At 35.0% G+C, this 25,232-nt stretch overlaps 1 protein-coding gene across 6 annotated transcripts in view; it reads left to right on the top strand.

Moving 5' to 3' along the window:
• The window catches only part of UBR3 (ubiquitin protein ligase E3 component n-recognin 3), a 204,981-nt gene extending 180,858 nt beyond the window's left edge, over positions 1 to 24,123 (top strand). For all 6 annotated transcript variants that reach the window (XM_070358202.1, XM_070358205.1, XM_070358208.1 and 3 more), the window contains 7 exons: positions 8,590 to 8,714; positions 15,161 to 15,268; positions 15,399 to 15,524; positions 18,344 to 18,523; positions 20,495 to 20,704; positions 21,306 to 21,445; positions 21,746 to 24,123. In XM_070358202.1, coding sequence (XP_070214303.1) covers positions 8,590 to 8,714; positions 15,161 to 15,268; positions 15,399 to 15,524; positions 18,344 to 18,523; positions 20,495 to 20,704; positions 21,306 to 21,445; positions 21,746 to 21,863 — 1,007 coding nt within the window. In that variant the 3' untranslated portion in view covers positions 21,864 to 24,123. The remainder of the gene's footprint in view (positions 1 to 8,589; positions 8,715 to 15,160; positions 15,269 to 15,398; positions 15,525 to 18,343; positions 18,524 to 20,494; positions 20,705 to 21,305; positions 21,446 to 21,745) is intronic.
• Positions 24,124 to 25,232: the final 1,109 nt, after the last annotated feature.

The following is a 25,232-nucleotide window of genomic DNA, read 5'->3' on the forward strand; positions in this document are numbered from 1 at the left end:
AGGCATAAATATAACATTCAGTCTGATGGAAATATTCTGAGATAAATAACATTGTAATCATGTATTTCTAAAGATGAGTGAAATAAAGAATTTTTCTTCCTTGTGGGTCTGTTTTTAGCTCTTTAGTCAATATTTAGGTAAAGATATGGGGGTTTGTGAAAAATAGAGCAAACTGTCAGCTTTAATGCCTTTACCTATCTACATGCATAGATATTTTCATATAGGAGTATCATAGAGTTATTAAAAATGTGATGACCCATTATTTTTAATTAGTGTTAATATCATACTATTAATTTTTACGTACTAATTTTTACTAGTATGATATTGATAGCATTCATAATTATTGCTCCCTAGTTGTATGAGTTTTAAGAGTTTTTAATATTTTTTGGATATTAAACCTGTCTGGATATATTATCTTCTTTCATTCAGTAGGCTACCTTTTTTGTTTTATTGGTAATTTCTTTGCTGTGCAAAAGCTTTTTAGTTTGATGGAGTCCCATTTATTTTTGCTTTTGTTTCCCTTGCCCGAGGAGACATATCCAAAAAAATATTGCTAAGAGTAATATCAAAGAATGTACTTGCCTTTGTTTTCTTCTAGAAGTTTTATGGTTTCAGGTCTTACATTTAAATCTTTAATCCATTTTCAAGTTTATTTTTGTATATGGTCTGAGAAGGTGGTCCACTTTAATACTTTGGCATGTAGCTTATTTTCAGTTTTCCCAGCACTGTTTGTTAAAAGAAGCTGTCTTTTCCCCAATCTTATATTCTTGCCTCCTTTGTCATAAGTTAATTAACCATATACATGTGGGTTTATTTCTGGGCAGGGAAGTCAGTTTGTTTACCAGTTTTCAGAAAAATAAGTAGGTTTTTTTTTTTTCTTTCTTAGCATCCTCCAAAGGTGATTGCTTTTCTGTTTTTTATAATTATTATGAACTAATGAATTTTAGCAAATGAGATGTCTTTTAGTTCTTGTGTAGACTAATAACTGTTTAAACACTTGTGTTTGGTTTTAGTTGGCTTGTGTCCTGATAATATGACCCAAGCAATCTTTGGTAGCTTCTTCAAACTAAGGCATTTTAATCTGTGGTTTAGGTGTTCATTGGAAAAAACACATATTTAAATAAAACACTCACACCATTAGGTGATGTGCACAATTACTGAAAGTATGAAAAAACTCCTTGTAAGTTCAGCATGCTTTTATCCTAGACAAGTAGAGTTGAAATTTAATTTTTATTAAAATAGGCTAATATTTGATTAAATAGAATCTCTATACTTGATTGAAAATTAATTCTATCTCATATTAGGAAAGTATTTTGAGCTCCAGAGTATTGGAGAATGTTTATTAAAGTGCTGAAATTAGTTGTGTTCCTAGACTTCCTGGAAACCATTCTAGTAAAGATTATTAAGGTAGCCTTTTGTTTTGATCATAGACTTCCATAGTGACTCAGAATATTACATTCACATGATCTTTCTACTTCTGTTATTCCTTAAACATACCATACTGAAGAGGCAACTTTATCATTGCTACACATACCTTAAAAACATACTTGACATTGTCTTTAAGCAGTTAATCTATAGTTTGCACACAGAAATAAAGATTTCTTTCAGGTAATTTCACTGTTTTTGAAATGTCCCTTTTCCTCATTTCAAAAGTCTCAAAATAGCTTTGGTGGCCTAAAATGTTTAAGAAGTGTTTTTTGAATGGATTCAAGACAAAGACTGTTGGAGCTTTTATTCGTTTCTCCACATCCTTCCTTACATTATTAAAAGAGCTTAATTTGGAACTCCCTGCTGCCTAGTGGGCTTTCCTGGTAGCTCAGATGGTAAAGAATCCTCCTGCGATGTGGGAGACCTGGGTTGATCCCTGGGTTGAGAAGATCCCCTGGAGGAGGAAATGGCAACCCTCTCCAGTATTCTTGCCTGGAGAATCCCCATGGGCAGAGGAGCCTGGCGGGTTACAGTCCATGGGGTTGCAAAGAGTCAGACACGACTGAGTGACTAAGCACAGCACAGTGGCCTTCAAGGAATTCATGAATCTCTGAATGATGTAAAAAAATTTCTATGTATATGTACATTTTTTATGAGAAGTTCCATAGCTCCTACCATATTTTCAAATGAATCTTGACCTCTAAAACTGAGCTATTTATAAATTCTCCTGAGAACACTTGGTCATAAAGCAAATAAATAGTTCTGTAATAAGGAATGGCAGTAAGAAAATTACTTTTGAGTAGTTGTAGAATCAGATACAGATTTTAATGGGGTGAGAAATGAGAGGGAGATGAGAGAACAGACATAGTGAGCAGAGAGTGATCAAGAGTGAATGTAGGGAGAGAATAGAGGCTGTATGTGGATATAATTCAGAGTTTTTTTTCTTTTTTTTTTTCTGAGCAGGTTTTGAGCATGTTTAAATGTTTGCCATTTCTCCCTTATTCACTTGATAACACCTGGTGCTCCTTTACTGGGAAGCCATTTTCTTGGCTGTCTCTTTTCCCCTTTCTCAAGTAGCTTGTTCATAGTTCTATTTCAATACTTGTCTCTTTGTCATAATAGTAGATTTTCTTTAATATTACTCTCTCGAGACTATCGATTCCTTCAGGACTTGCACCGTTTTGTGTGTCCCTTGTGCCTGCCTGGTACGTAAGGTACTCAGTAATGTGCAGTGAAGGTGCTAAACCTCCAGTTATCTTATTTTCTGGTAAATTGCTTATTTTCTCTTGAAATTCAAGAAAGCGGTTACTTTACTTGAAATCTTTGTATCTTAAATTGTGATCACTTCTGTATAATGTTCTTTAGTAATGTTGGCAGTTTATTAAACCTAAACCTCAATTGCCCTGAAGTATACCCAAGGGAACAGCATTAACTACCTTATTCATTGTTAGATGGATGTGGGATCTTTTCCCAGTTCTGTGTTGATTAAGGCAAAGAAAGTCTTATTAAGCTGTTTGTGTTCATTACTTGTCAGAGGCAAAATAGGCTGAAGCTTATCACACGGAAAACCACATCACAAATTGTTTTTTGTTGTAGACTAGACATTTGAAGAGGATCAGAGCACAATAGTAACTCAGATCATAAAATGGAAGACTAAGAAGATTTGATATTTTCATGGATATGTGCAAAATGCTTTATGGAAGAGTATAATTTTTTTACCAAAAATATTCATGATAATTTTAGGAAAAGACTAAGTGTCTGATACTGTCTTCATTGCATCATGTTTATTCTATGGTTTTTCACGTTTGGGTTTTATTATTTTATATATACTCTATCTTGTCCTTAAAGAAACTTGGAGCATTTGGTATCACCTTAACTCTAAAACAGTTTATGGAAAGAAACTTTTGCAAACACTGCAGTCCTCTTTGTCTTCTTGTTTATCATCTACCCTAAGCCTGGTACTTGTAGGCAAGCCAGTAAATAAATGGGTGTTAGGTGAATAACTGTACCTTTCCAGGAGAGTATAGTTTCCCTGGATTACTTTTGCAAAACACAGCGCAAATACCGTTGGATAGAGTGCATACTCACTAAGTACTTAGTTGTCAGATTTTTAAAAATTTCTTGTGTATTTTTGCCTTACCCACTGAAGAAAATCTGATGTACTCATATTTTGTTGTATCATTCCAGAGTCAAGCTGTCGTTTCAGCCTAATGTCCGTATTCTTTGAACTGTATTACTGTTTCAGGATCTTTATCTTGATGAAAACAATCAGAAATATGAATAAAGATTTACACGTGATGTCTATTTAAAAAGTTGCTTCATTGCCTTCCCTGACGGCACAATGGTTAAGAGACTCGTGCTTCCATGCAGGAGACATGGGTTTGATTCCTGGCTGGGACGCTAGGACCCCACATGCCACACGGTGTAGCCAAAAGAAAAAAATAAAATTGTATGTTTCAGTTGTTTTTTTTTTTTCCAACAATGATGAATTGCATTCTGATAACAAAATGATGGCTTCATCTTCTGAAATAGTGTGATGAAATAGATGTGGCAGCTACTTAGTAGTTCAGTTCTCACACCAATTTAAATAAAGAATTCATTTTCATTTGTGATTCTAAGGAAAAATTCACTTTTTAAAGAGTTTCAGGCTTACATTTCTACCTTACCAAACTTATCTCAATGTGATCAGTAGGGGCAACTTTAATTATTGAACCCTTGAAAGTGCCTTGTCTCCCCAACCCCTTCCCTTTTTCCTGTCATGCACTATAAAACTTAAAATATGTACCGTTGTTTAAAGTCTGTTTGCATCTAACACATTTTAAATTAATATCAATCTTCCTTTGTTTACTCTCAGGTGGTTTGATAGTGGATTTTTGTTTTTTCTAAAAAAAAAATTGAGAATGGATGTCCAGTTCTTTTTTCCTCCATTTTAAATTTTGGTTATTATATTTGAAGGGCTTTGCTCTCTTATTTTCAGAGAGGGCAGTGGCACCCCACTCCAGTACTCTTGCCTGGAGAATCCCATGGACGGAGGAGCCTGGTGGGCTGCAGTCCATGGGGTCTCGAAGGGTCGGACACGACTGAGCGACTTCATGTTCACTTTTCACTTTCCTACATTGGAGAAGGAAATGGCAACCCACTCCAGTATTCTTGCCTGGAGAATCCCAGGGACGGTGGAGCCTGGTGGGCTGCCGTCTATGGCGTCGCACAGAGTCGGACACGACTGAAGTGACTTAGCAGCAGCAGCAGCAGCTCTCTATTTTAACTTTGGAAGATAATAACCTGTTGACTTAATATACACCTCAAATGAGCGATTCCTTTGTTTTTTCCCTAAGTCTCTAAAAGACATTGATTTCACACATGGCAAGTATTCAGTAAATAAATATTTCTTAAATGAATGAGTGAACATGAGAACTTAAGTTTAATCTGTAACTTTAAACTGCCAGTTTAATTATTTTAGATATGATGATAATCAAGGTAGACAAAATAACTTAAAAAATGGTACTTTCCTATAACAAGAAGCTAAAATTATGCTGAAAGTGGCTGTTGTTTCTTTAAGTACATCATTTCTTTTAAATTAAAAATTAATTTCTGTAGTTTATAATGAGAAAAAACTATATGTGAGTAGTGTTTCTAGGCAGTATACTTGACTTCCTGGTTAAAATCATTTTGTTTGTGCTTAGTAGACAAATTCTGTTATTAAACATTTAATCATTATGAATTTTTAAAATTTTGATGATACCATCCTTTCCTATTCTTTGATGATTCCAAATATCTCCTGCCAGTCTACAGCTCCCTGGTGAGCTGCACTTGTACACATAATGTTACATATTCCTCAAACATATGTTTGAGGAATGTGTACATATTATACACTTGTATACATATTACACATGTATGTTACATGTGTACATATTCCTCATGTTACATATTACACATGTTACACACATTACACATGTTACATATTCCTCAAACATATTATATGTTTGAGGAATGTGTACATATTATACACTTGTACACATAATGTTACATATTCCTCAAACTCAACATATATATTAATTCATCTTCTTCCCATCCATGCTTGCTCTCTTCCTCCATTTTCTATTTTAGTCAATACTACTACTGTTGATATTTACCCTTTGTAGAATGAGAGACTATCATTATTTTCTACCTTGAAAGCTGTACTAAATTCTATAATTTCTGTCATTTAAATATTTCTCTAATTCAGCCCATTCTTTTCAACAGCGCCTCTAATTTGACATGTGCTAGAGTGCTTTTGCTATCTGCTAATAGGTATTCTTGCCTCTAGTCTTGTTTTAGTGCCTTTCTCCTAAGAAGCAGCAGTATTTTAAAATTCAAATCTAATATTATCATTGTACTGCTTAAAATTACTTCTCATTGCCCAGTCTAAGTTCTGTAAATAAAAAACTTACAGATACGAAACAAGTAACATAGATAGTAATAATAATAACAGATATTTACTTATTGCCACTGCCAATCCACTGTTTTAAGCTGAACCATCATTTCACTTAACCCCTTTAAAGTAGGTGTTATTATCCACCTACTTTAACAGATGAAAAAGCAGAGTGTTTAACTAACTTGCCTAAGATCAGAAGAGTCAGAATTTAAACCTAAACAATTTAGGCTTCATAGCCGAAATCCATTGTTAACAATGATGTCTTTGGTTTGATATAATTGGGGATTGGGGACTGTGGCAAGTATGCTTGGCCCAAGAGGGCAGTTACTATTTAGCTCCAGATAATTGTCAGCATGTAAGAATGTGGGCCCAATACTGTCAGATCTTCCTATAAGTGGAAATCTGGACTTTTACAAGAAGTGTCCAATGTGTCCAATTTTTAAATGTCAGTAACTAAAAACAAAGCAAGATAAACATCTCTCCAGGTTGCATTCAGACAAGTAGCCTTCAGTTTACAACCTTTGGTCTTCAGCATACAGGTTACATTTCTAGCTTCATCTCTCATGGATCACTACTTACAGTCTAGTTACACTGGGCAGTTTACAGTACTCTTCCTATTGCTCACATCACACGCTGAACATACATATAGCCATCTGTTTCTCTCACTATCCAGACCCTAAGTTCTCATTGTCTGTAACCTGGCATGTGTTAGCTACCTAGGCATTGGGATGTTTAGAAATCTATTTAGAGGTAGCTTATAAGCACAAAGAGCATGAATGGACTCACATAACCATACTATAGGAATTGGAGTCCTAAGGATGATCAGAACCAGGGCTTCAGATGCTGGCAGAGTTCTTGCCATCTTGGATCTATCCTTCTAACTCTGTGGCTCTGCTTCATTCACTTTGGCCTTAGACAGTCTCTGCCGTAGACTAGGAACATGACGCCTGATATTTCCAGACTCACATCTTTACACCTTCCCTTTACCTCCAGTTTAAAAATCCCAAATAAGTACTCTGGCTCAGCTTACATCAAGTTCCCACCCCAACCCATCAGTATTGGTAAGAGACAGCATGTGTGTGTATGTATGCATATGTTTGCAGGCACACTGCACACATACACAGAAACACACACAAATTTCAAATCAGGCAAGATTCTTCCTTAGGGCATGATTTTAAGGTGTCATCTGACTAACTGAAGGCTCCAAAGAGGAAATGTTTTCATTTGTACAGAGACCCAGTGGAAGGATGCTGAATACTTCTTTTTAAAAGATCCGTCTTGCTATAATAAACAAACAAAAAAGATTGCAGGGGGCAGGTCATGCAGATAAACTGCTGTGCAGAAAAGAGTTCAGAAAGGAGAAGGCCTGACTGCTATCCTTTGAAAGACCTGCTTCCAAGGTCAGCCCTTGACTGGTATCTGGGATCTTTGATTTCAGGAGGGTTTCCATCATCCCACTGATAAAACTGGCTCTCTATGCCCAAACTGTACAGACAGTGTAGTTTATGATGAATGTACTTGTTTTCTTCCTGGGAGGTATGTGCCAGGCCGTGGGTACCTCTGTGTGATCAGCTCCCAATAAAAACCTTGGGCAGAGCCTCTTAATGAATTCGCGGGTTTGTATTTCAGACATACTGTCCCAGCACCTTGATGGACACATCCTGTGTTACTCTGCAGGAAGAGGACTCCTGAAAGTTTCCTCTGAACTTCACCCAATATGCCTTTTTCTTTTCCTTTGTATTTTTTGCTGTAATAAATCATAAGACTATCTGCTGTCTTGTGAGTCTTCCTAGTGAATCGTCAAGTCTCAAAGTGGTCTTAGGAACCCCTGACACAACTATTTAGGCTGAAATTAATAGGTGTGGGCAAGAAGTGATGGACGCATGGTCCACGGTGTTGGGACTCATTTGAAAGATATTTAAAAAGAATTGATGGGATTTGGTGATTGTTTTACTGTGGGGAGAAAGACATAGGAAAGTATCAAGGATGTCTACAAGTTTCTTAATTTAACAACTGATTAAGTGGTAGTAGCCGTTTACTAGGGTAGTAGCATAATATAATAGGAATAACTGAAGGATTCAAGTTCAGATGTGAGTGGTTATTAGCTTTGTTATCACAAGCACATCTTTTGAAGCTCAGTTATCCAGCTGAGACTGTTACGAAGATTGAAAGGAGACATTTGAAAAAATTTTTTATGTTATTAGGTGTATATAAATGTTCGTTATGATGGTTAAGTTACCATTTTTTTAAGTACCTAATGTGTGCCAGGCATTTTGTGTATTGTTACCACTATTTTTGCATTATAACAGTTTTCATTGTTTTAAAATTCAGAGTAGTTAAAATATTGGGATTTTATTCTTTTCTTTTTTACTTTAGAAGGTCTGTATTGTACTACTCATCATATGATATTGGAAGCAGGTAAATTGTTGGTTTTTAGACTCCCAGGCCTGGTTATTAAGCACACGATGTGCAGTAAGGAGATTTGCCAAGATTACAGCATTATTCTGAGGTTGAGACAGAGCACACTTCCCACTGTGCTAAAAGCCTCTTATTTGTATATTATGTAGATGAATAAAGGAAATTTGATTCCATAATTTCAGGTCTGTTGGGTCACAAATACAATACCACATTTTATTGTTGAACAACAGCCAGTTACACATGCAAGGAAAGGCATGTATTTGTGAGGTTATCTTGAGTATAAGATGTCTAGATTTCAAAGAAATAATGATCTTCTCTTTCTCTCATAGACCACTTCACCTGCATTGTGAAGGTGCTTTTTACCCTACTGTATACACAAGGTCTTGTGGCACTTTCAGTTAAATGCAATGAGGAAGATAGGTCAGCCTGGAAACACACAGGAGCCCTCAAAAAGGTTAGTGTCTTGTCTAAATTTATCATTTAGTAGTTTGGTGAACTCATTTAAATTGGTGGTATGAATGAATGAGATTAGGTGTTTGAAAAGCAAAGTGAATTGTTAACAGTATTTTAATTGGAGATGGAGCACCGTCAGGTTAAAAAAGTTAAAAATGTTTTCCTTGCAGAGTGAGGTCTTTTTTGTCTATCTATAAACCTTGGCCTTTCCCTTTTTGTATCTGGACAGTTTTGTTTTGCTTTTGCTGCCAGCCTTGAACTTCCAGAAGTTATAAAACTTACATCATCATAGTTGGCAAGTAATAAAATGTATGTAGGCTTAACTGTTTTACTTATCTGTCATCTTTTCTTCTCCTTGCCTCATTCCCAGTCACAATCCAAAGATCACTTTTGACTCACTACTTGTAGATTTAAAAATCCTTGCCTTTTCTTGGGGCTTCCCCTCGGGCTCAGAGGGTAAAGAATCCACCTGCAATGCAGGAGACACAGGAGATGCAAGTTCTATCCCTGGGTCTGGAAGATCCTCTGGAGTTCAGTTCAGTCCAGTCACTCAGTCGTGTCCCACTCTTTGCGACCCCATGGATTCTAGCATGCCAGGCCTCCCTGTCCATCGCCAACTCCCAGAGTTTACTCAAACTCATGTCCATTGAGTCAGTGATGCCATCCAACCATCTCATCCTCTGGCATCCCCTTCTCCTCCTGCCTTCAATCTTTCCCAGCATCTGGGTCTTTTCCACTGAGTCAGTTCTTCGCATCAGGTAGCCAAAGGATTGGAGTTTCAGTTTCAGCTTTAGCATCAGTCCTTTCAATAAATATTCAGGACTGATTTCCTTTAGGATGTACTGGTTGGATCTCCTTGCAGTCTGAGGACTTTCAAGAGTCTTCTCCAACACCACAGTTCAGAAGCATCAATTCTTCGGCACTCAGCTTTCTTTTAGTCCAACTCTCACATCCATACATGACTACTAGAAAAACCATAGCTTTGACTAGATGGACCTTTGTTGGCAAACTAATGTCTCTGCTTTTTAAATGCCGTCTAGGTTGGTCATAACTTTTGTTCCAAGGAGCAAGCATCTTTTAATTTCATGGCTGCAGTGACCACCTGCAATCATTTTGGAGCCCCCCAAAATAAAGTCTCTTACTGATTCTACTGTTTTCCCATCTATTTCCCATGAAGTGATGGGACTGGATGCCATGATCTTAGTTTTCTGAATGTTGAGCTTTAAGCCAACTTTTTCACTCTCCACTTTCACTTTCATCAAGGGGCTTTTTAGTTCCTCTTCACTTTCTGCCATAAGGGTGGTGTCATCTGCATATCTGAGGTGATTGATGTTTCTCTTGGCAATCTTGATTCCAGCTTGTGTTACATCCAACCTGGCATTTCTCATTTTGAACTCTGCATATAAGTTAAATAAGCAGGGTGACAATATACAGCCTTGATGTACTCCTTTGCCGATTTAGAACCAGTCTGTTGTTCTATGTCCAGTTCTAACCATTGCTTCCTGACCTGCATACAGATTTCTCAGGAGGCAGGTCAGGTGGTCTGGTATTCCCAGCTCTTTAAGAATTTCCACAGTTTATTGTGATCCACATAGTCAAAGGCTTTGGCATAGTCAATAAAGCAGAAGTAGATGTTTTTCTGGAACTCTCTTGCTTTTTCGATGATCCAACGGATGCTGGCAATTTGAACTCTGGCTCCTTTGCCTTTTCTAAATCCAGCTTGAATATCTGGAAGTTCACGGTTCACGTACTGTTGAAGCCTGGCTTGAGGAATTTTGAGCATTAGTTTACTAGTGTGTGAGATGAATGCAGTTGTGCAGTAGTTTGAGCATTCTTTGGCATTGCCTTTGTTTGGGATCCCTCTCCTGGAGTTATACCTTTTTAAAAACTACTTTTTCCCCATGTTTAAGAATTATGTGAACAATTTAGAAAAATTGTGCAAGTTTAGTTAAATGTAAGTATTTTCAATGGCTTGAAGACAAATGAGATGTGTACTGTCGAACCAAAAAACTGAGTGAGTAGTTTGACTTAGACACAGGTGAAATAAGAAGAATGCATGCTCAGTCACTAAGTTCTGTCTCACTCCTACAACCTACTTCCTTGTTTATTTGGGAAAGTTGGCAGGAAAAAATAATAAGTGTAGTGAAAATTGAAACTTTTCTTTGTTCTGTAGACTCTTTTTTTAAAAAGAAGTATTTTTGGTTGGTTTATAGACTTTTTAGAGAAGTTTTAAATCACACTGAAAAGTTTCTGTTAAAATCATATCTACTGGTATTAAAGAAGAGAAAACCAGTTATAGATACATGAAATATATTCAGTATAACCTTCACTTTTATCACTAGTCTTCCTAAATCATGATGATATATCCAGAAATTTACTGTAGTATCATCATGAAGTTTGTTATATCTTAATTTAGAAATACTGGTTGTTGGACATTGAACCTGAGTATGAGGCTAAGCTTCTGCCACTGAATAGAGATACTACTTTTTTGTTCAAGACATAAAACTCTGAGAACCTCAACCTTCTCATAGGTAAATGAGACGTTTATAACATATGCTATATAAGGGCCCCTCTGTTTCTAAAATTCTCTTTAAAATTCCTAAATAACAAAATGAGTTTTTGTCTTGTCCTTCAGTGGTTTTTCCTTCTTGCTTCTAGCTGATTCTTGGATAATTTGCCTCCTACAGTTCTTTCTTTCTTCTAAATATTTTTGTTTCCCTAAATGTACTCTAATCTGATATTTTGGATTATTTATATTCAAATCAGATATAACTGGTTTCTATGCTGTGCCATTGTTGAAATTTTTTTCAGTAAGTTTTCTAATCATGAAAAAGTATAAATTTAAACATTTTCTCATATAATTTGGTTCTAAATCTGTTCATCTGACTTTTCTCTAAAATGAGACCTGCTGCTGCTGCTAAGTCGCTTCAGTCGTGTCCGATTCTGTGCGACCCCAGAGACGGCAGCCCACCAGGCTCCCCTGTCCCTGGGATTCTCCAGGCAAGAACACTGGAGCGGGTTGCCATTTCCTTCTCCAATGCATGAAAGTGAAAAGTCAAAGTGAAGTCGCTCAGTCATGTCCGACTCTTAGCGACCCCATGGACTGCAGCCTACCAGGCTCCTCCGTCCATGGGATTTTCCAGGCAAGAGTACTGGAGTGGGATGCCATTGCCTTCTCCAAAAATGAGACGTACTGACAGAAAATTAGACAATTGTAAATCTATGATGAAAGGAACATGAAGTAATTTAGGTAACTGTTCTGTCAGTTTTCTCACTTTGATCATTGTTAACTGTTTTTAAAAATGCTTAATAAAACATTTAATATGAAGCAGATTCTTATCAGAACATAAATTAGAAATTTATAGCTATATAAATTGCTTTTGGTTTGCCACATTATTGGCTTTTCCTACCATAGATCTAAGCATAAATGTACTTTTTAGGTACATAAACATATATCCCACAGTGCTTGCTCAGTTCTTATATTTTACTATTTTAAAAAAATGTACATTTATGCATTTATGCTTAGATCAATGGTAGGAAAAGCCAATAATCCTGTATATCTACAGGATTGTAAATTACAGCAGCAGTAATATTTATGAATAATGAGATATCACTGTGATTTCTGTAATTATTTTGTATTGTTCATTCCTCCTTTAAAAAATTTCCTTCTTTCTTTAGCTCTTCTTTCCTCTTTTAGTCTCTTCTTTCCTTTCTTCATTGAATCTCATTTATTCATCTCATCCTTGTAATTCCTTATCGTCAGGTGTGATAATTCCAATGAAAAACAGACCTAATTTGGTAAATAAAATACATAGCTCCTATGTATTTTTCAAAGAGATTTTAGAGTTAATTTGATAATGAGGTTTAGTTGGGGAAAAAATGATTATTAAAATCAGTATAAATTGTGTTGTTTTGGTTAGTGGAATTTCTGTTAAGAGTATTTATACCAGGATTTCTTAGTCTGGGCTTCTTTCCCTTTGATTTGCTTTTGGGTTTGGGACCATGGCTTCCCTGGTGGCTCAGAGGTTAACGTGTTTGCCCACAATGCGGGAGACTTGGGTTCAATCCCTGGATCAGGAAGAGCCCCTGGAGAAGGAAATGGCAACCCACTCCAGTATTCTTGCCTGGAGAATCCCATGGACGGAGGAGCCTGGTGGGCTACAGTCCATGGGATCGCAAAGAGTCGGACACGACTGAGAGACTTAACTTCACTTTAGGACCATAGCATCTAGCATATATTCAAAGGGCCTGTCACCCCCAAAAGTTAAGAAGCACTGTAATTTAGACAAAGCATCTACCCAGAAAAGCATCTGTTGCATCTCTCAACCCTTAAATTCTCTTCTTAAGTCACATACATTTGCCACTTCTCCCACAGGATTCTTCTTATCATGATCCTAGGTCTTTTATTCATGGTCTCAGAAATCTTCTTCTTAAGCTTTACTTCTTAAAAAATTAAAGCTTTACTTATTAAAGCTTATCTTCTTAGCTTTACCAAAGAGCCTACTCTTTGCTTTATTCAGATATTGCTGATGTAAAATATGATTTCCTAAGACTTCTTATGCATGAAATAAAGTTATTTTCTTACCTAATACTCTTCTAGTGAGAGAGTTTTCAATACAAAACAATGACTGCTACATTATATTTGACTTTCTGATCTGATATAGTATTTCTTGTTTGTAAAAAAAATACTTAAAATGATTTTGATAATAATTTAAAAGCTAGTTATCACTCAATAACTTGCTTGGGTGATATGAGTATCATTGTGGGGGAATATTTTCCCCCTAAGTAGGAAAGTATTTTACTTGAAAAACATTTCTGTTGTTAGGCTCTATAAATCTTTTACTCAAAGGAGTGTGTTTTGAATTAGACTTTTAGGCTGTCTTGTATATATTCACAACATTAAATATGTCACATTAATTAACAAAACGCAAAATTGTGGTAATATTTTTTTTTAGTTGCTTATTCAAGAGCTACTCTTATTAAATCAATTCTAAAAACATAATATGTTGCTGTTTTGATATCCAGTGGGATATGGATTCTTGCAAATTATATGTAAACTACAAATCACATATTTGGCAAGTGATCAATAATCCTGCTGATTAATTAGGCAAGGGTGAAGTAGGTCACATGATATCAGGATAGCAGTTGCTGCATCAGAGACTTTATAGTTTATCAAGACATGATCATACTACATGGCTGCAACATGGCAGAAAGCAGAGGGGTAATTAAAGATAATGCAAATAATTGATTAAAAAAAGAGAGACATCCAGTCAAGTTCCAAGGTCAAAAACTCCACTACCAAAATCCAAAATAAATCCTATCAGTTAGCCAGCAAGTGTTTATTACTCAGATTTTTGTTATGTAAACGGTGACATAGAAGATATAAAGTATAGTTTCTGACATTTTGGAATTTACAGTCTAATTGAAGAGAGCACAGTAACATGTGAGAAAGGATGTATCGTCAAATGATAAATTCTGTGGTCCTATCAGCGCCTTAAAAATTCAGGTTAAACGTGTATCCCACAGTGCTTGCTGAGTTCTTATATTTTACTATTTTTAAAATGTAGTTAATGAACAGAATAAACAACATCACAACCAAGTTATTACTTTTATTGTAATTTATACTTTACAGTAATTTGCAACACCTTTTAATACTTCAGTGAATGTAAAAAGTACATTTCTTTATGTGAAAAGCATTATTGAAATAAACTTAAATTTATTAATAGCCATTATTTTTCCTTTCTTATAAAAAGTATAGTCATTAAGCTTATTTAATTTGTAGACTGTTATTTAATGTCATTTGTAATTTTGTAATAAACATATGGTCCTGTTTATTTTTATATTAAATTGTTTTAACAAGTTGTACTCGAGGAATTTGAGAGAACTTGTAAAAGAAAATAATTTGGGGTCCATATTATATTTCGTGCATATATGATTTGTATAATTATAACAATTGTATCATTATAACGATAACTTCTGTTAGCTTTTTTCATATCACACCATAAACACTTTTTTATGTAGCTCAAATTTGTTATATTTGCTGCCTATAAAATAGTCTGATATGTCATAATTTAGGTAACTGCTTCCTTTTGTTAGTCATTTCTAATTTTCTACTGTTACAATGCTTTGGTGATTGTCATGGGCATAAAGTTATTTTTTTCCTTTGAGATTATTTCCTTAGGAAAGAATTTCCAGGAATGAGAATTACTGGGACAAAAGATATGACTTAGATATGTTCATTTACACATATATTATGTAACTTATATTCCAAGGAAGTATTGGAATAGCTTTAATACCCTTCCTGATTTCATTGTGCATCCAGAGGTGTGCTGTTGTACACAGATTTTGAGAAAGTGAACTTTACATGCTTGAGAAAAAGTATTCTTTCTAATGTAAATGTTTTTGTAATTTTCAGTGACTAATGAAATTACTTTTTAATTTTTCCAGAATACTTGTGATGCAGAAAAGTCTTATGAAGTGTTATTGAGCTTTGTGATAAGTGAACTGTCTAAAGGAAAGTTATACCATGAAGAAGGAACTCAGGAGTGTGCAACGGTATGCTCTAAGACCAGATGTAGTGGTTATTTAAAAATTTAGATTTTCTTGACATTATGAACATGACTTTTTAAGCTATGTCTATTACATTAATAGAATGAATTGTTCTGATTTTCTTTTTTAACTTTAGATTATCCCTGTTGCTTGGTCTCCTGAATCCATGGAAAAATACTTACAGGACTTCTGCTTACCATTTCTCAGAATCACCAGCCTTCTTCAGCACCACCTTTTTGGGGAAGATTTACCTAGCTGCCAGGTATAAGTTTGGATAGAGAGTAGGGAACCTTTTTTTTAAAATAACTAACTAATTTAAAAAAAATACCGATACAATATTATGCTTATATCAATATCCAGAACTGCCATACAAAGATGAAGGTGAAAGCGTTAGGTCGCTCAGCTGTGTCTAACTCTTTGTGACCCTGTGATCTGTAGCCTGCAGGCTCCTCTGTCCATGGAATTCTCCAGTCAAGAAAACTGTAGTGGGTAACCATTCCCTTCTCCAGGGGATCTTCCCCACTCAGGGATCAAACCCAGGTCTCTTGCATTCCAGGCAGATTTCTTTACTGTCGAGCCACCAGGGAAACCCCCCATACAAGAATATGTTACTCCAACTCAAAGGAGTAGATATTTAGAATATTTACTATTATTGTTACTTTTTTATTTGTTAGTATCCATCCATTTTTATGGTAATATTACTAATATTTTATGTTAGAGGAGTTTTTGATTAGATCTGTGATAATAAATCCCAGTACTTGAACAAATGATAGTATTCATATTGATATATTTTTTCATATTGATATATTTTTCATATTGATATATTTATTACTAATCATCACTGGCTTTTAATATCCTTTTTGAAGGATATTATGTTGATCAGCAAGCTGGTTGTTTAAAGATCTGATGGCATTTATATAATTTTAGAATTTAAAAATATTCAATTTGTAGCCAATTAAAACTTGAATGAATGATCACTGATTTAATCTAGTTTATAAAACTGTGGGTCAGTATGAGTAGGCAAAAAAGTGGAAAAGAAAGTAGGAAACCAGAAGGTAAGTAAATCAAGCTGTGTTTATAGGATTATGACCCTGTCATTATTTGTCATTCATTTTCAGGGAATTTTCTGTGAGAGTTAAATTACTTATCATATTTATGGTCTTTGAAGCCTGCATGCAGTATAGCAGAATTAAGCCGTTGATTATTCCTTCTCTCTTAAATAATTGACTATTGCATTAAATAGTTTAGATTCATTTTTTTTTATCAATAGAGCAGGAAGATATAACAGTTATAAATATATATGCATGAAACAACAGAACCTCAAATTACATAAAAATTGACAGAATTGAAAGAAGAAATAGACAATCCACAATTACAGCTGCAAGCTTCAATGTTCTTTCTTAGTAATCAATAACAAATAGAAAATCAACTGGGATAAATGAGACTTGAACTATACTATTATTCAACTTGATATAACTGACATCTATAGGATATTTCACCAGACAGTAATAACAGAATGCATATTTTTAAAAATGCACATGGCCCATTCACCTAGAATATACCATATGCCAACCCATAAAGCAAGTAACAATAAATTTAAAAGAATTGAAATCACAAAACAGTTTTCTTACCACACAGAATTAAATTAGAAAATCAATAACAAAGAAATACACAAATCCCCAAGTATGTGAGAATTAAGTAGTATAGTTCTAAATAACTTAAGTATCAAAGTAGAAATCACATGGAAACCAGAGAACATTTAAACTGAGTGAAAATGAAAATGCAGCATAGAAAAATTGTGAAATGCCACTAAAATATTTCTTGGAGAGATACAGCTTCAAATGCTTATATTTGAAAAGAAGAAAGGTCTAAAATCATTTATCTAAATTTTTACTTCATGAAAAAAGGGATAGAGCAAATTAAATCCAAAGCAAGTTTAAAAAAATTACAAAAATCAAAGCAGAAATCAATGACATAGTAGTGAAACAGTAGAGAAAATCAGTGAGTTCAGACAAGATCAGGCACGTTCAGGGTGATATGGCCGTAGACCATCCATGAGTTCAAAATCTGGTTCTTTGCAAAAATCAATAAAATGGATACACGTAAATGTCAGGAGCTCAGCTAAGCTGGGAGAGAGAACTGAGTTGTTAGGTACTGGACTGGATGATTAAAGCTGCAAGCCACAGATGAAAGAGTTAAGCCTTTAAATCAGTTACCATTGATAGTATATGCAAGAGGCTAAAACCAGGGAAAATGCTGATTCCTCATTCATCACCTCATAGAATGAAATGGTGTACCAGTTGAGGGTCAAATGGATCAGCACAGATGTTAAGGGAGTCTCAAACAGAAGGCTCTTTCAGTGTTATGTACTCTGAGGTGGAGAGTGGGTGAGGGGGTCGGGACAGGAGTGGAAAAGTGCTGGGTACTGAGTCAGAGTGGGGAACTGGGGTACTGAGTCAGAGTCAGGGTTTCACCTTTTTCCCTTCATAAGGTGCCCTTGGCAGAAGTGTCAAAGTGACCCCTGCCCGAGGCCTCAGATAAAGAAGCCTAGGAATAAAGGCACCAGGGCTAGGAATGTAACTATGTGAAAGAGCATGACTCACGGGGGGCCTGAGACCATGCCTGCACATCCCTTCAGAGACTGCAGAGCACTATGTATTGTGAATTCCGTGTTTTCACTGTTCTTCTTTATCCACACTGACAGTCTATGTCTTTTTAACCAAAAGTCACTGTCCTTTTGCTCCGTATTAATATTTGACTTCCTAGTGTAGCTAGATTCTATAGACTACCAGAGAGTCTATAGATAACTGACAGTGCTATTTTTAAAATATGTAAATATATAAATGAAGCAGATGCTATGGTACTTAGGAGTTAAATTTCAAAGAGAAATATTATGGGAATATTGGCTATAACAGCTTGGAGCCTTTTTCTTTCTTTGCTCCTCTTACTCCCTTTATTTAGTTGAATCAGTTAAGAAAGTTTTCATACTATCCAAAAGTAATTGATGAGAATGACAGAGTATCTGTAGTGGGAAATGCTTATGAGAAATGTCTTGAGAATTTTCTGTTTTATATCTAAAAGGAAGAAGAAGAATTTTCAGTTCTTTCCAGCTGCCTGGGACTTCTGCCAACATTCTACCAAACAGAACATCCATTCATCAGTGCCTCCTGTCTGGATTGGCCAGTTCCGGCATTTGATATTATATCTCAGTGGTGTTTTGAGATAAATTCATTTACTGAAAGACATGCTGAACAAGGAAAGGTATGTAAAAAGAGATACACTCGCTATAGTGGTGATATGCCAATAGGTAAGAGAATACTTAATTCATACTTCCTAATGGTCTAGGGAACCTAGAATGGTCAAAGACATTTAGTTTTTAATTCAGTAGAACTGTTAAGATGTCCCTTGATGGAGGATAGGACACGGTTTCCTTATGACAGTACTAAAACCACAGAAGAATCCAGAATATCAGGGAAACAAAAATTAAAGACCAAAATCTTAGGTCTAATTATGAGAGATGGCACTCCCTGGTTCCCAAATCTGTGTATTCCATCTATAAGGGAGCAGTCACCCTTATGTACTGGTGCTTGTTTAGCTCATATACCTCATTCTGTAGGACCATATACCTCATTCTATAGGTGTTTTCTTCTAGTTGGTACCATCTAAAAATTCATCAGCAAAGAAGTTGATTATTTAAAAGACCAGTGAGTTTTTCAGATGATTGACTACCAGTTAAGATCAATTAATTCATAGACATCCACCTCTTGCCTTACATCTTTCTGTATGAAGAAAATCCTTTGACTAGAGACCATGTGGTGTATGCTGCTGGGCAGTTTACAACCTAATCTAGGTAAGTATCAAGGTCAGTGAGGACAAACTGCTGTTCTTTCCACTGATGCAAGGGTTCCATATTTAATCAGCTCATCACAGAATATGCAGTCTTTGGAGTCAAGAGCTGGGCACTGAGTATGACAAATGCATATTGTAAACACATATGTTGTCCTTATCCTTGCTTCCATGGCCACTTTATCCATGAACTTACTGATAAACACCAAGCTGGATAATTGGTTATTGCATTGATTAAGATGTATTGTGGCTGTTAGTACTGTGAGAAGATCACCAGGTAAACTGCCAACCTGTATACAGTTTCTTAAAATATAGATTCATACTACATTTTATGTGTTTTAATTGTTAAGGAAGTAGCATTTAGAGAAAACATAAATGCTATTTCCAGTATTTTTATATAAGTACAAGAACAAAATATCCTATAGGGAAATTTAACTGATTTTTTTTTCATACTTCCTGACAACATTTATGAAAAGAATTGTAGCCCTAGCACTGACAGATACAAAAGCTCTCAACAGCTTGAGGTGTAAGATTTTTCATCTTCTAGAAAAGAAACTCCAGATGATAAAGTACTGAAATAGAAATGTAAATTATAACCATGATCTTCCCCAAAAGAAAAAGCCAATGAATTGTTTGATCACACTCGGGTCTCCTGCACGGCAGGCGGATTCTTTACCATTTGAGCCACCAAGTGTCCTTTTGCTTATCTAAGAAAGGTCCAAAACTTAGTTTTGAAAAACGTGTAACTGTTTAAAATTATGCATCAAGAATATTAAAAAAATACATCTGCATATATTTTCCTTGCATCCTTAGTTATATTTCATATTTTTCTTTTAAAGTAATAAGAAATTTAAATGTTTGAGGGTGCTTAATCTAAAATTTACATCATGTAGTAATTGAAAAAGCGTGAAAGTTTTAGTTGCTCAGTCGTGTCTCACTCTTTGCGACCCATGGACTGTAGCCCGCCAGGCTCCTCTGTCCATGGGATTCTCCAGGCAAGAATACTGGAGTGGGTAGCCATTCACTCTCTTCTCCAGGGTATCTTTCCGACCCAGGGATCAAACCCACATCTCTTTATGTCTCCTGCATTGGCAGACGGGTTCTTTACCCCTGGTGCCACAAAGGGACTTAAATTAAAATAGAATATATTAAAATAGAGAATGATAATTTTTTTTTTTTTTGAGAATGGTAATTCTTGAAGGACTATTTTAGTCTTTTGTAAAATGGAAATGGCAAGAGTGTTTATAAAGAAAGAAAAAGCCACATTCTTGGAGACAGATTTCTTAAAAAAAAAAAAAAAAAAAAAAACAGCCTTTAAAAAACAAATATTTTGTATAAGTAACTTAAATGCATAGGACTAATGAATATTTTTGAATAATGTTTTAGGCGTTGCTTATCCAAGAGTCAAAATGGAAATTGCCACACCTTCTACAGTTGCCTGAAAATTATAACACCATTTTCCAGTACTACCACAGAAAAACCTGTAGTGTCTGCACCAAGGTTCCTAAAGACCCTGCCGTTTGCCTTGTTTGTGGTACTTTTGTATGCCTGAAAGGACTTTGCTGCAAGCAACAAAGTTACTGTGAATGTGTATTGGTAAGCAAGAGTAAATAGTCTAAAATTTATGGAAACTCAAATCTCATATCACATGGAAATGTGGTTTGTTTTACATACAATGCAGTGTGTATTACATACAAAAATATGGTCAAACCAACTTCAGATTTAACTATTCTTTGAGTTAAATACATGATACATATAAGGATCTTGATTTTGTTGTTGTTTTACATCCAGTAGAAGGGTAAAAACAAAACAACAACAACAAAAAAACCCACTTAAGGTTTTTTATGAGTAAAACCTTTCATAAGTGCAGCTCCAGTTCCTCTCTCTACCCCCCTGTCCTGCCCTTTAATGAAATATATGTTTAGATGTTATGCTGTGGAACAACCGTTAGATATGCTGTTCTAGACACTAGCTTCTGAATTAGATTTAGGTTAGCTCTTAATTGATTTCCTAGATAATCCTTATCCAAATTCTTCCAATGTATTGTTAATAAAGGATTAAGAATGAGATTATAAGTTTAACTTAGATGAAATCTGATTTTAAAAAATTTAAATATTTCTGTATTATTTAGAAGACAATTAGGGCATTATTCATTTTCTTTTCTTGTGAAGTCTATTTACATTTTTTTATTTTTTAGCATTCTCAGAACTGTGGTGCTGGAACAGGGATTTTCCTTTTGATCAATGCATCAGTGATTATCATCATTCGAGGCCACCGCTTCTGCCTCTGGGGTTCTGTGTATTTGGATGCTCATGGAGAGGAAGACCGAGATCTTAGGTTAGATGTTCATGGATATATTCTCGTGTTTTATTCAGCTTTGGCCAGTAAGAATAATGTGCCATTCCTGGCTTTGTAATTGTGTTGATAATAATAATTATTCTTTATTTTAAGAAATTCTGGCAGTCATTAATTTAGAGCTGTTTCTAATTGGGGGGATATTTTCCCCATATGGTGTTAAGGAAATACAAATAAACCAATTCCCTAGGTGAGATTTTTGCCATAGAGTTTTTAAAATGTGTGTGAAAGCTTCATTGTATTATATTATTTTAATGCTTTTTTTTTTTCTTTTTATTCTAGGCGAGGCAAGCCTCTCTACATTTGTAAAGAAAGATACAAAGTTCTTGAACAACAGTGGATTTCTCATACTTTTGATCACATCAATAAAAGATGGGGTCCACATTACAATGGGCTGTGACTCACCACCTTGGCATTGCATTATATCATTTTCATTAAGAATTTATCAACAATAAGCTTTAACTTAATTTGGGGGATTAACGCTTTTGCTGAGGGAAAAAAGAAAACATACATTATAAAGCCTTTCCAAAATTAGGTGCTTGGTAATCACATTAATGGTATAATAATTTTTTTTTTAATATCTGGAGAGCATAACAAGTAACAAGTTAAACCATTCTTTAGTGGTCCTTTTTTTGTTTAAGTCCACAATTGATAAGAAGCACAACTTGTTGACAAAATCATTTTAAAATGATTCTCCCAACAGTGCATATCTGCTTTTCATTGATATTTAGAGTGGGTGTGATTTATTTAAAGTTTTACTGCTTCTTTATATCTGTGTGTTTTAATTTGCATCTGCTAAACATAATGCATCCTTTCCCTCTGCCATTCTTGTGTTGATTTGAGATTTTTGCTGTATGTAATTAGAAAAAAATGTAAAACATGATTTATGTGAAATATTGTATAGTAAAAGTTGGTCTAATAGTAGAACTTTACAATTTTTTCTTATTGTGAGGAATCTGTTAAAAGTTTAAGGCTTTGCTGAAAACTTAATTCATTCTCAGGAATTTCATAAATATTCTCCCCAGGTAAATAATTGAAATAGTTGTAAAATAAGTAGATAGCTGCTGTTAATATAATACAGTACATTTAGGGGGGCATTTGTGTGGTTGGGGGAGTCCCTAAAAATCAAAATTTGCCATTTCACTTGGATAAATTACTTGCGGTAATAGCAAATAGATTTTATTATAAAATCAGAAGTTTTAAGAACATACACATGGCAGATTTTGATTCTGTGCATGCCCACCTTTTATTACCAACCAAGTTTTTGTTTAAATGATTGGATTGGAAAAAAGCTCTGACTTCCCCACAAATGGAGCATCAGCTCAAGAGGTTCATCTGTATTGTATTTGTGCAGTGTAATCATTGTTATTTCTGCTTGGATTCCTAAAAGGGAAAAAAAAAAGGCTCAGTGGTGATGATCCTCATGAGTGAGCTGTACACCTGCATTCTTGTTTGAGGCTGCTGGGAAAAGCAGTTTATGTTTGTAGGATTTTTAAGTCAGTAAGAATGGAAATGATTGAGCTAAAACCCACTCTGTACTTACAGAAGGAAGATTACAGAAAAGCATGTTATATATTGCTGCCACAATTTTTCTTCCAAATGATTCAATAATTTGATGATTATTTAATATATATAGTACTATCAAGCAATTCCTGGTACTTTGGACTTCCATGGCTTGTTATATAAAATTACATTTTTATGTGTAAAAATAAACTAAAAAACATCTAATGGTAAAATAAAATCACAGATCTGTGTTCTAAAAATTGTTGAATGACATGATATTACAGGATATAAAAATGGACTTTAAATGATGGCCTTGCATTAAAATAGAACAGTAAATATTCAAGTATGTTCAAAAAATCAAAAGATTACCTATGAACCTACAATAAAACACATGGAAATAGCTTGCTATTTTTATATACATTTCCAAAATATTAAGATAACTTTCTGAAAGACTAGAATGATTCTGTTTAATTAAGTAGCTGTCCTTTCCAACACATTGCTACTTTTTAAAATACTGTATCATAAGTTCAGCCTGTCATATTTTTTGCATTGGTCATTATGGATACCAGACCATTTGTAAGTGTGACTGAAGAGCAAAATGCTAATTTACATCTCTAGGAAATACTGTTACAGGATTCATGAACTTGGATAATTCTACAGTTTGAAACTCTGATGCTATATATACATGGTATAATGTATTCAGACTTTGATTACTACATATTTAAAATGGAATGTTTTATGGTTGTGCATATGGATGTGAAGTGAAAATATTAGCCTTAACATTAAATTTTGGGTATTTGATAGTGTTTATTTTGATATTGGTGAATTAGTCACCAGTAAAATTTTAAAAAGCACTTGGTTGAAAATTGTACTTGAATTACATACATGCATGCTGCTAAACTAGAACTTTAATTTTTCCCCCATAACTTTTATAAGTCCCATTTATAAACCTACTTTTAAAAATAACAGGTCCAAGGTAGAGTGATGTGTGTATATTATTCAAGAAAATGTCCTGGTGTGATATCTTGTATGAATGATCATTTAAATACAGTACATTACTGTAGAAGCTAAATCAATCTTTATAATTAAGCAGAAATTACAAAACTAGGAATAATCAACATTGTAAGATATGTTAATAAAAACCTACTGTCACTTGGTTTGTGAAAGGTCCTTAACATGCTTATTCTTACATGTTTTTATTTTTTCAAAGATATTGACAATAATATATGTGAGTGAGCATAAATGAAAAGATCAAAGCATAACATAACTAATAGTTGCTGTAAGGTGGAGTTAATATAAAGCGTTTGCTTTTCCATTAACCTTTTATTTACAGAGCTAGTTCCTGTTCCTTCTTTGTCTCATAACTAATATAAAACCTTTGCTAGGTGCAGTATGTGTTTTTAGAAGCAGGAAATGGGTGAAAGAAGAGGAAATGGATTTTTGGAGAAGCAAATGGATGTGCTGATCTGAAGAACACTGCTGTGGTCCCTTTTGCTCCCTGATAATTCCCAACTAGACTTTAGGAATCTCAAGTGCTTTAGTTCAGTTTAGTCTCTCAGGCATGTCCGTCTCTTTGCGACCCCATTGACGGCAACATGCAAGGCCTCCCTGTCCATCACTGTCTCCCAGAGTTTACTCAAACTCATCTCCTTGAGTCTGTGATGCCATCCAACCATCTCATCCTCTGTCGTCCCCTTCTCCTCCAGCCCTCAATCTTTCCCAGCATCAGGGTCTTTTCCAATGAGTCAGCTCTTATCATCAAGTAGCCAAAGGATTGGAGTTTCAGCTTCAACATCAGTCCTTCCAATGAGTACTCAGGACTGATTTCCTTTAGGAAGAACTGGTTTGATCTCCCAGCAGTCCAAGGGACTCTCAAGAGTCTTCTCCAACACCACAGTTCAAAAGCATCAGTTCTTCGGCACTCAGCTTTATTTATAGTCCAACTCTCACATGCATACATGACTGCTGGAAAAACCATAGCTTTGGCTAGACAGACCTTTGTTGGCAAAGTAATATCTCTGCTTTTTAATATGCTTTCTAGGTTGGTCATAGCTTTTCTTCCAAGGAGTAAACATCTTTTAATTTCATGGCTGCAGTCACCATCTGCAGTCATTTTGGAGCCCCCCAAAATAAAGTCTCTGTTTCCACTGTTTCCCAGTCTATTTGCCATGAAATGATGGGACCAGATGTCATGATCTTAGTTTTCTGAATATTGAGTTTTCAGCTAACTTTTTCACTCTCCTCTTTCACTTTCATCAAGAGGCTT

The sequence above is a fragment of the Bos mutus genome, chromosome 2 (assembly GCF_027580195.1).
Source record: "Bos mutus isolate GX-2022 chromosome 2, NWIPB_WYAK_1.1, whole genome shotgun sequence".
Lineage (NCBI taxonomy): Eukaryota > Metazoa > Chordata > Mammalia > Artiodactyla > Bovidae > Bos > Bos mutus.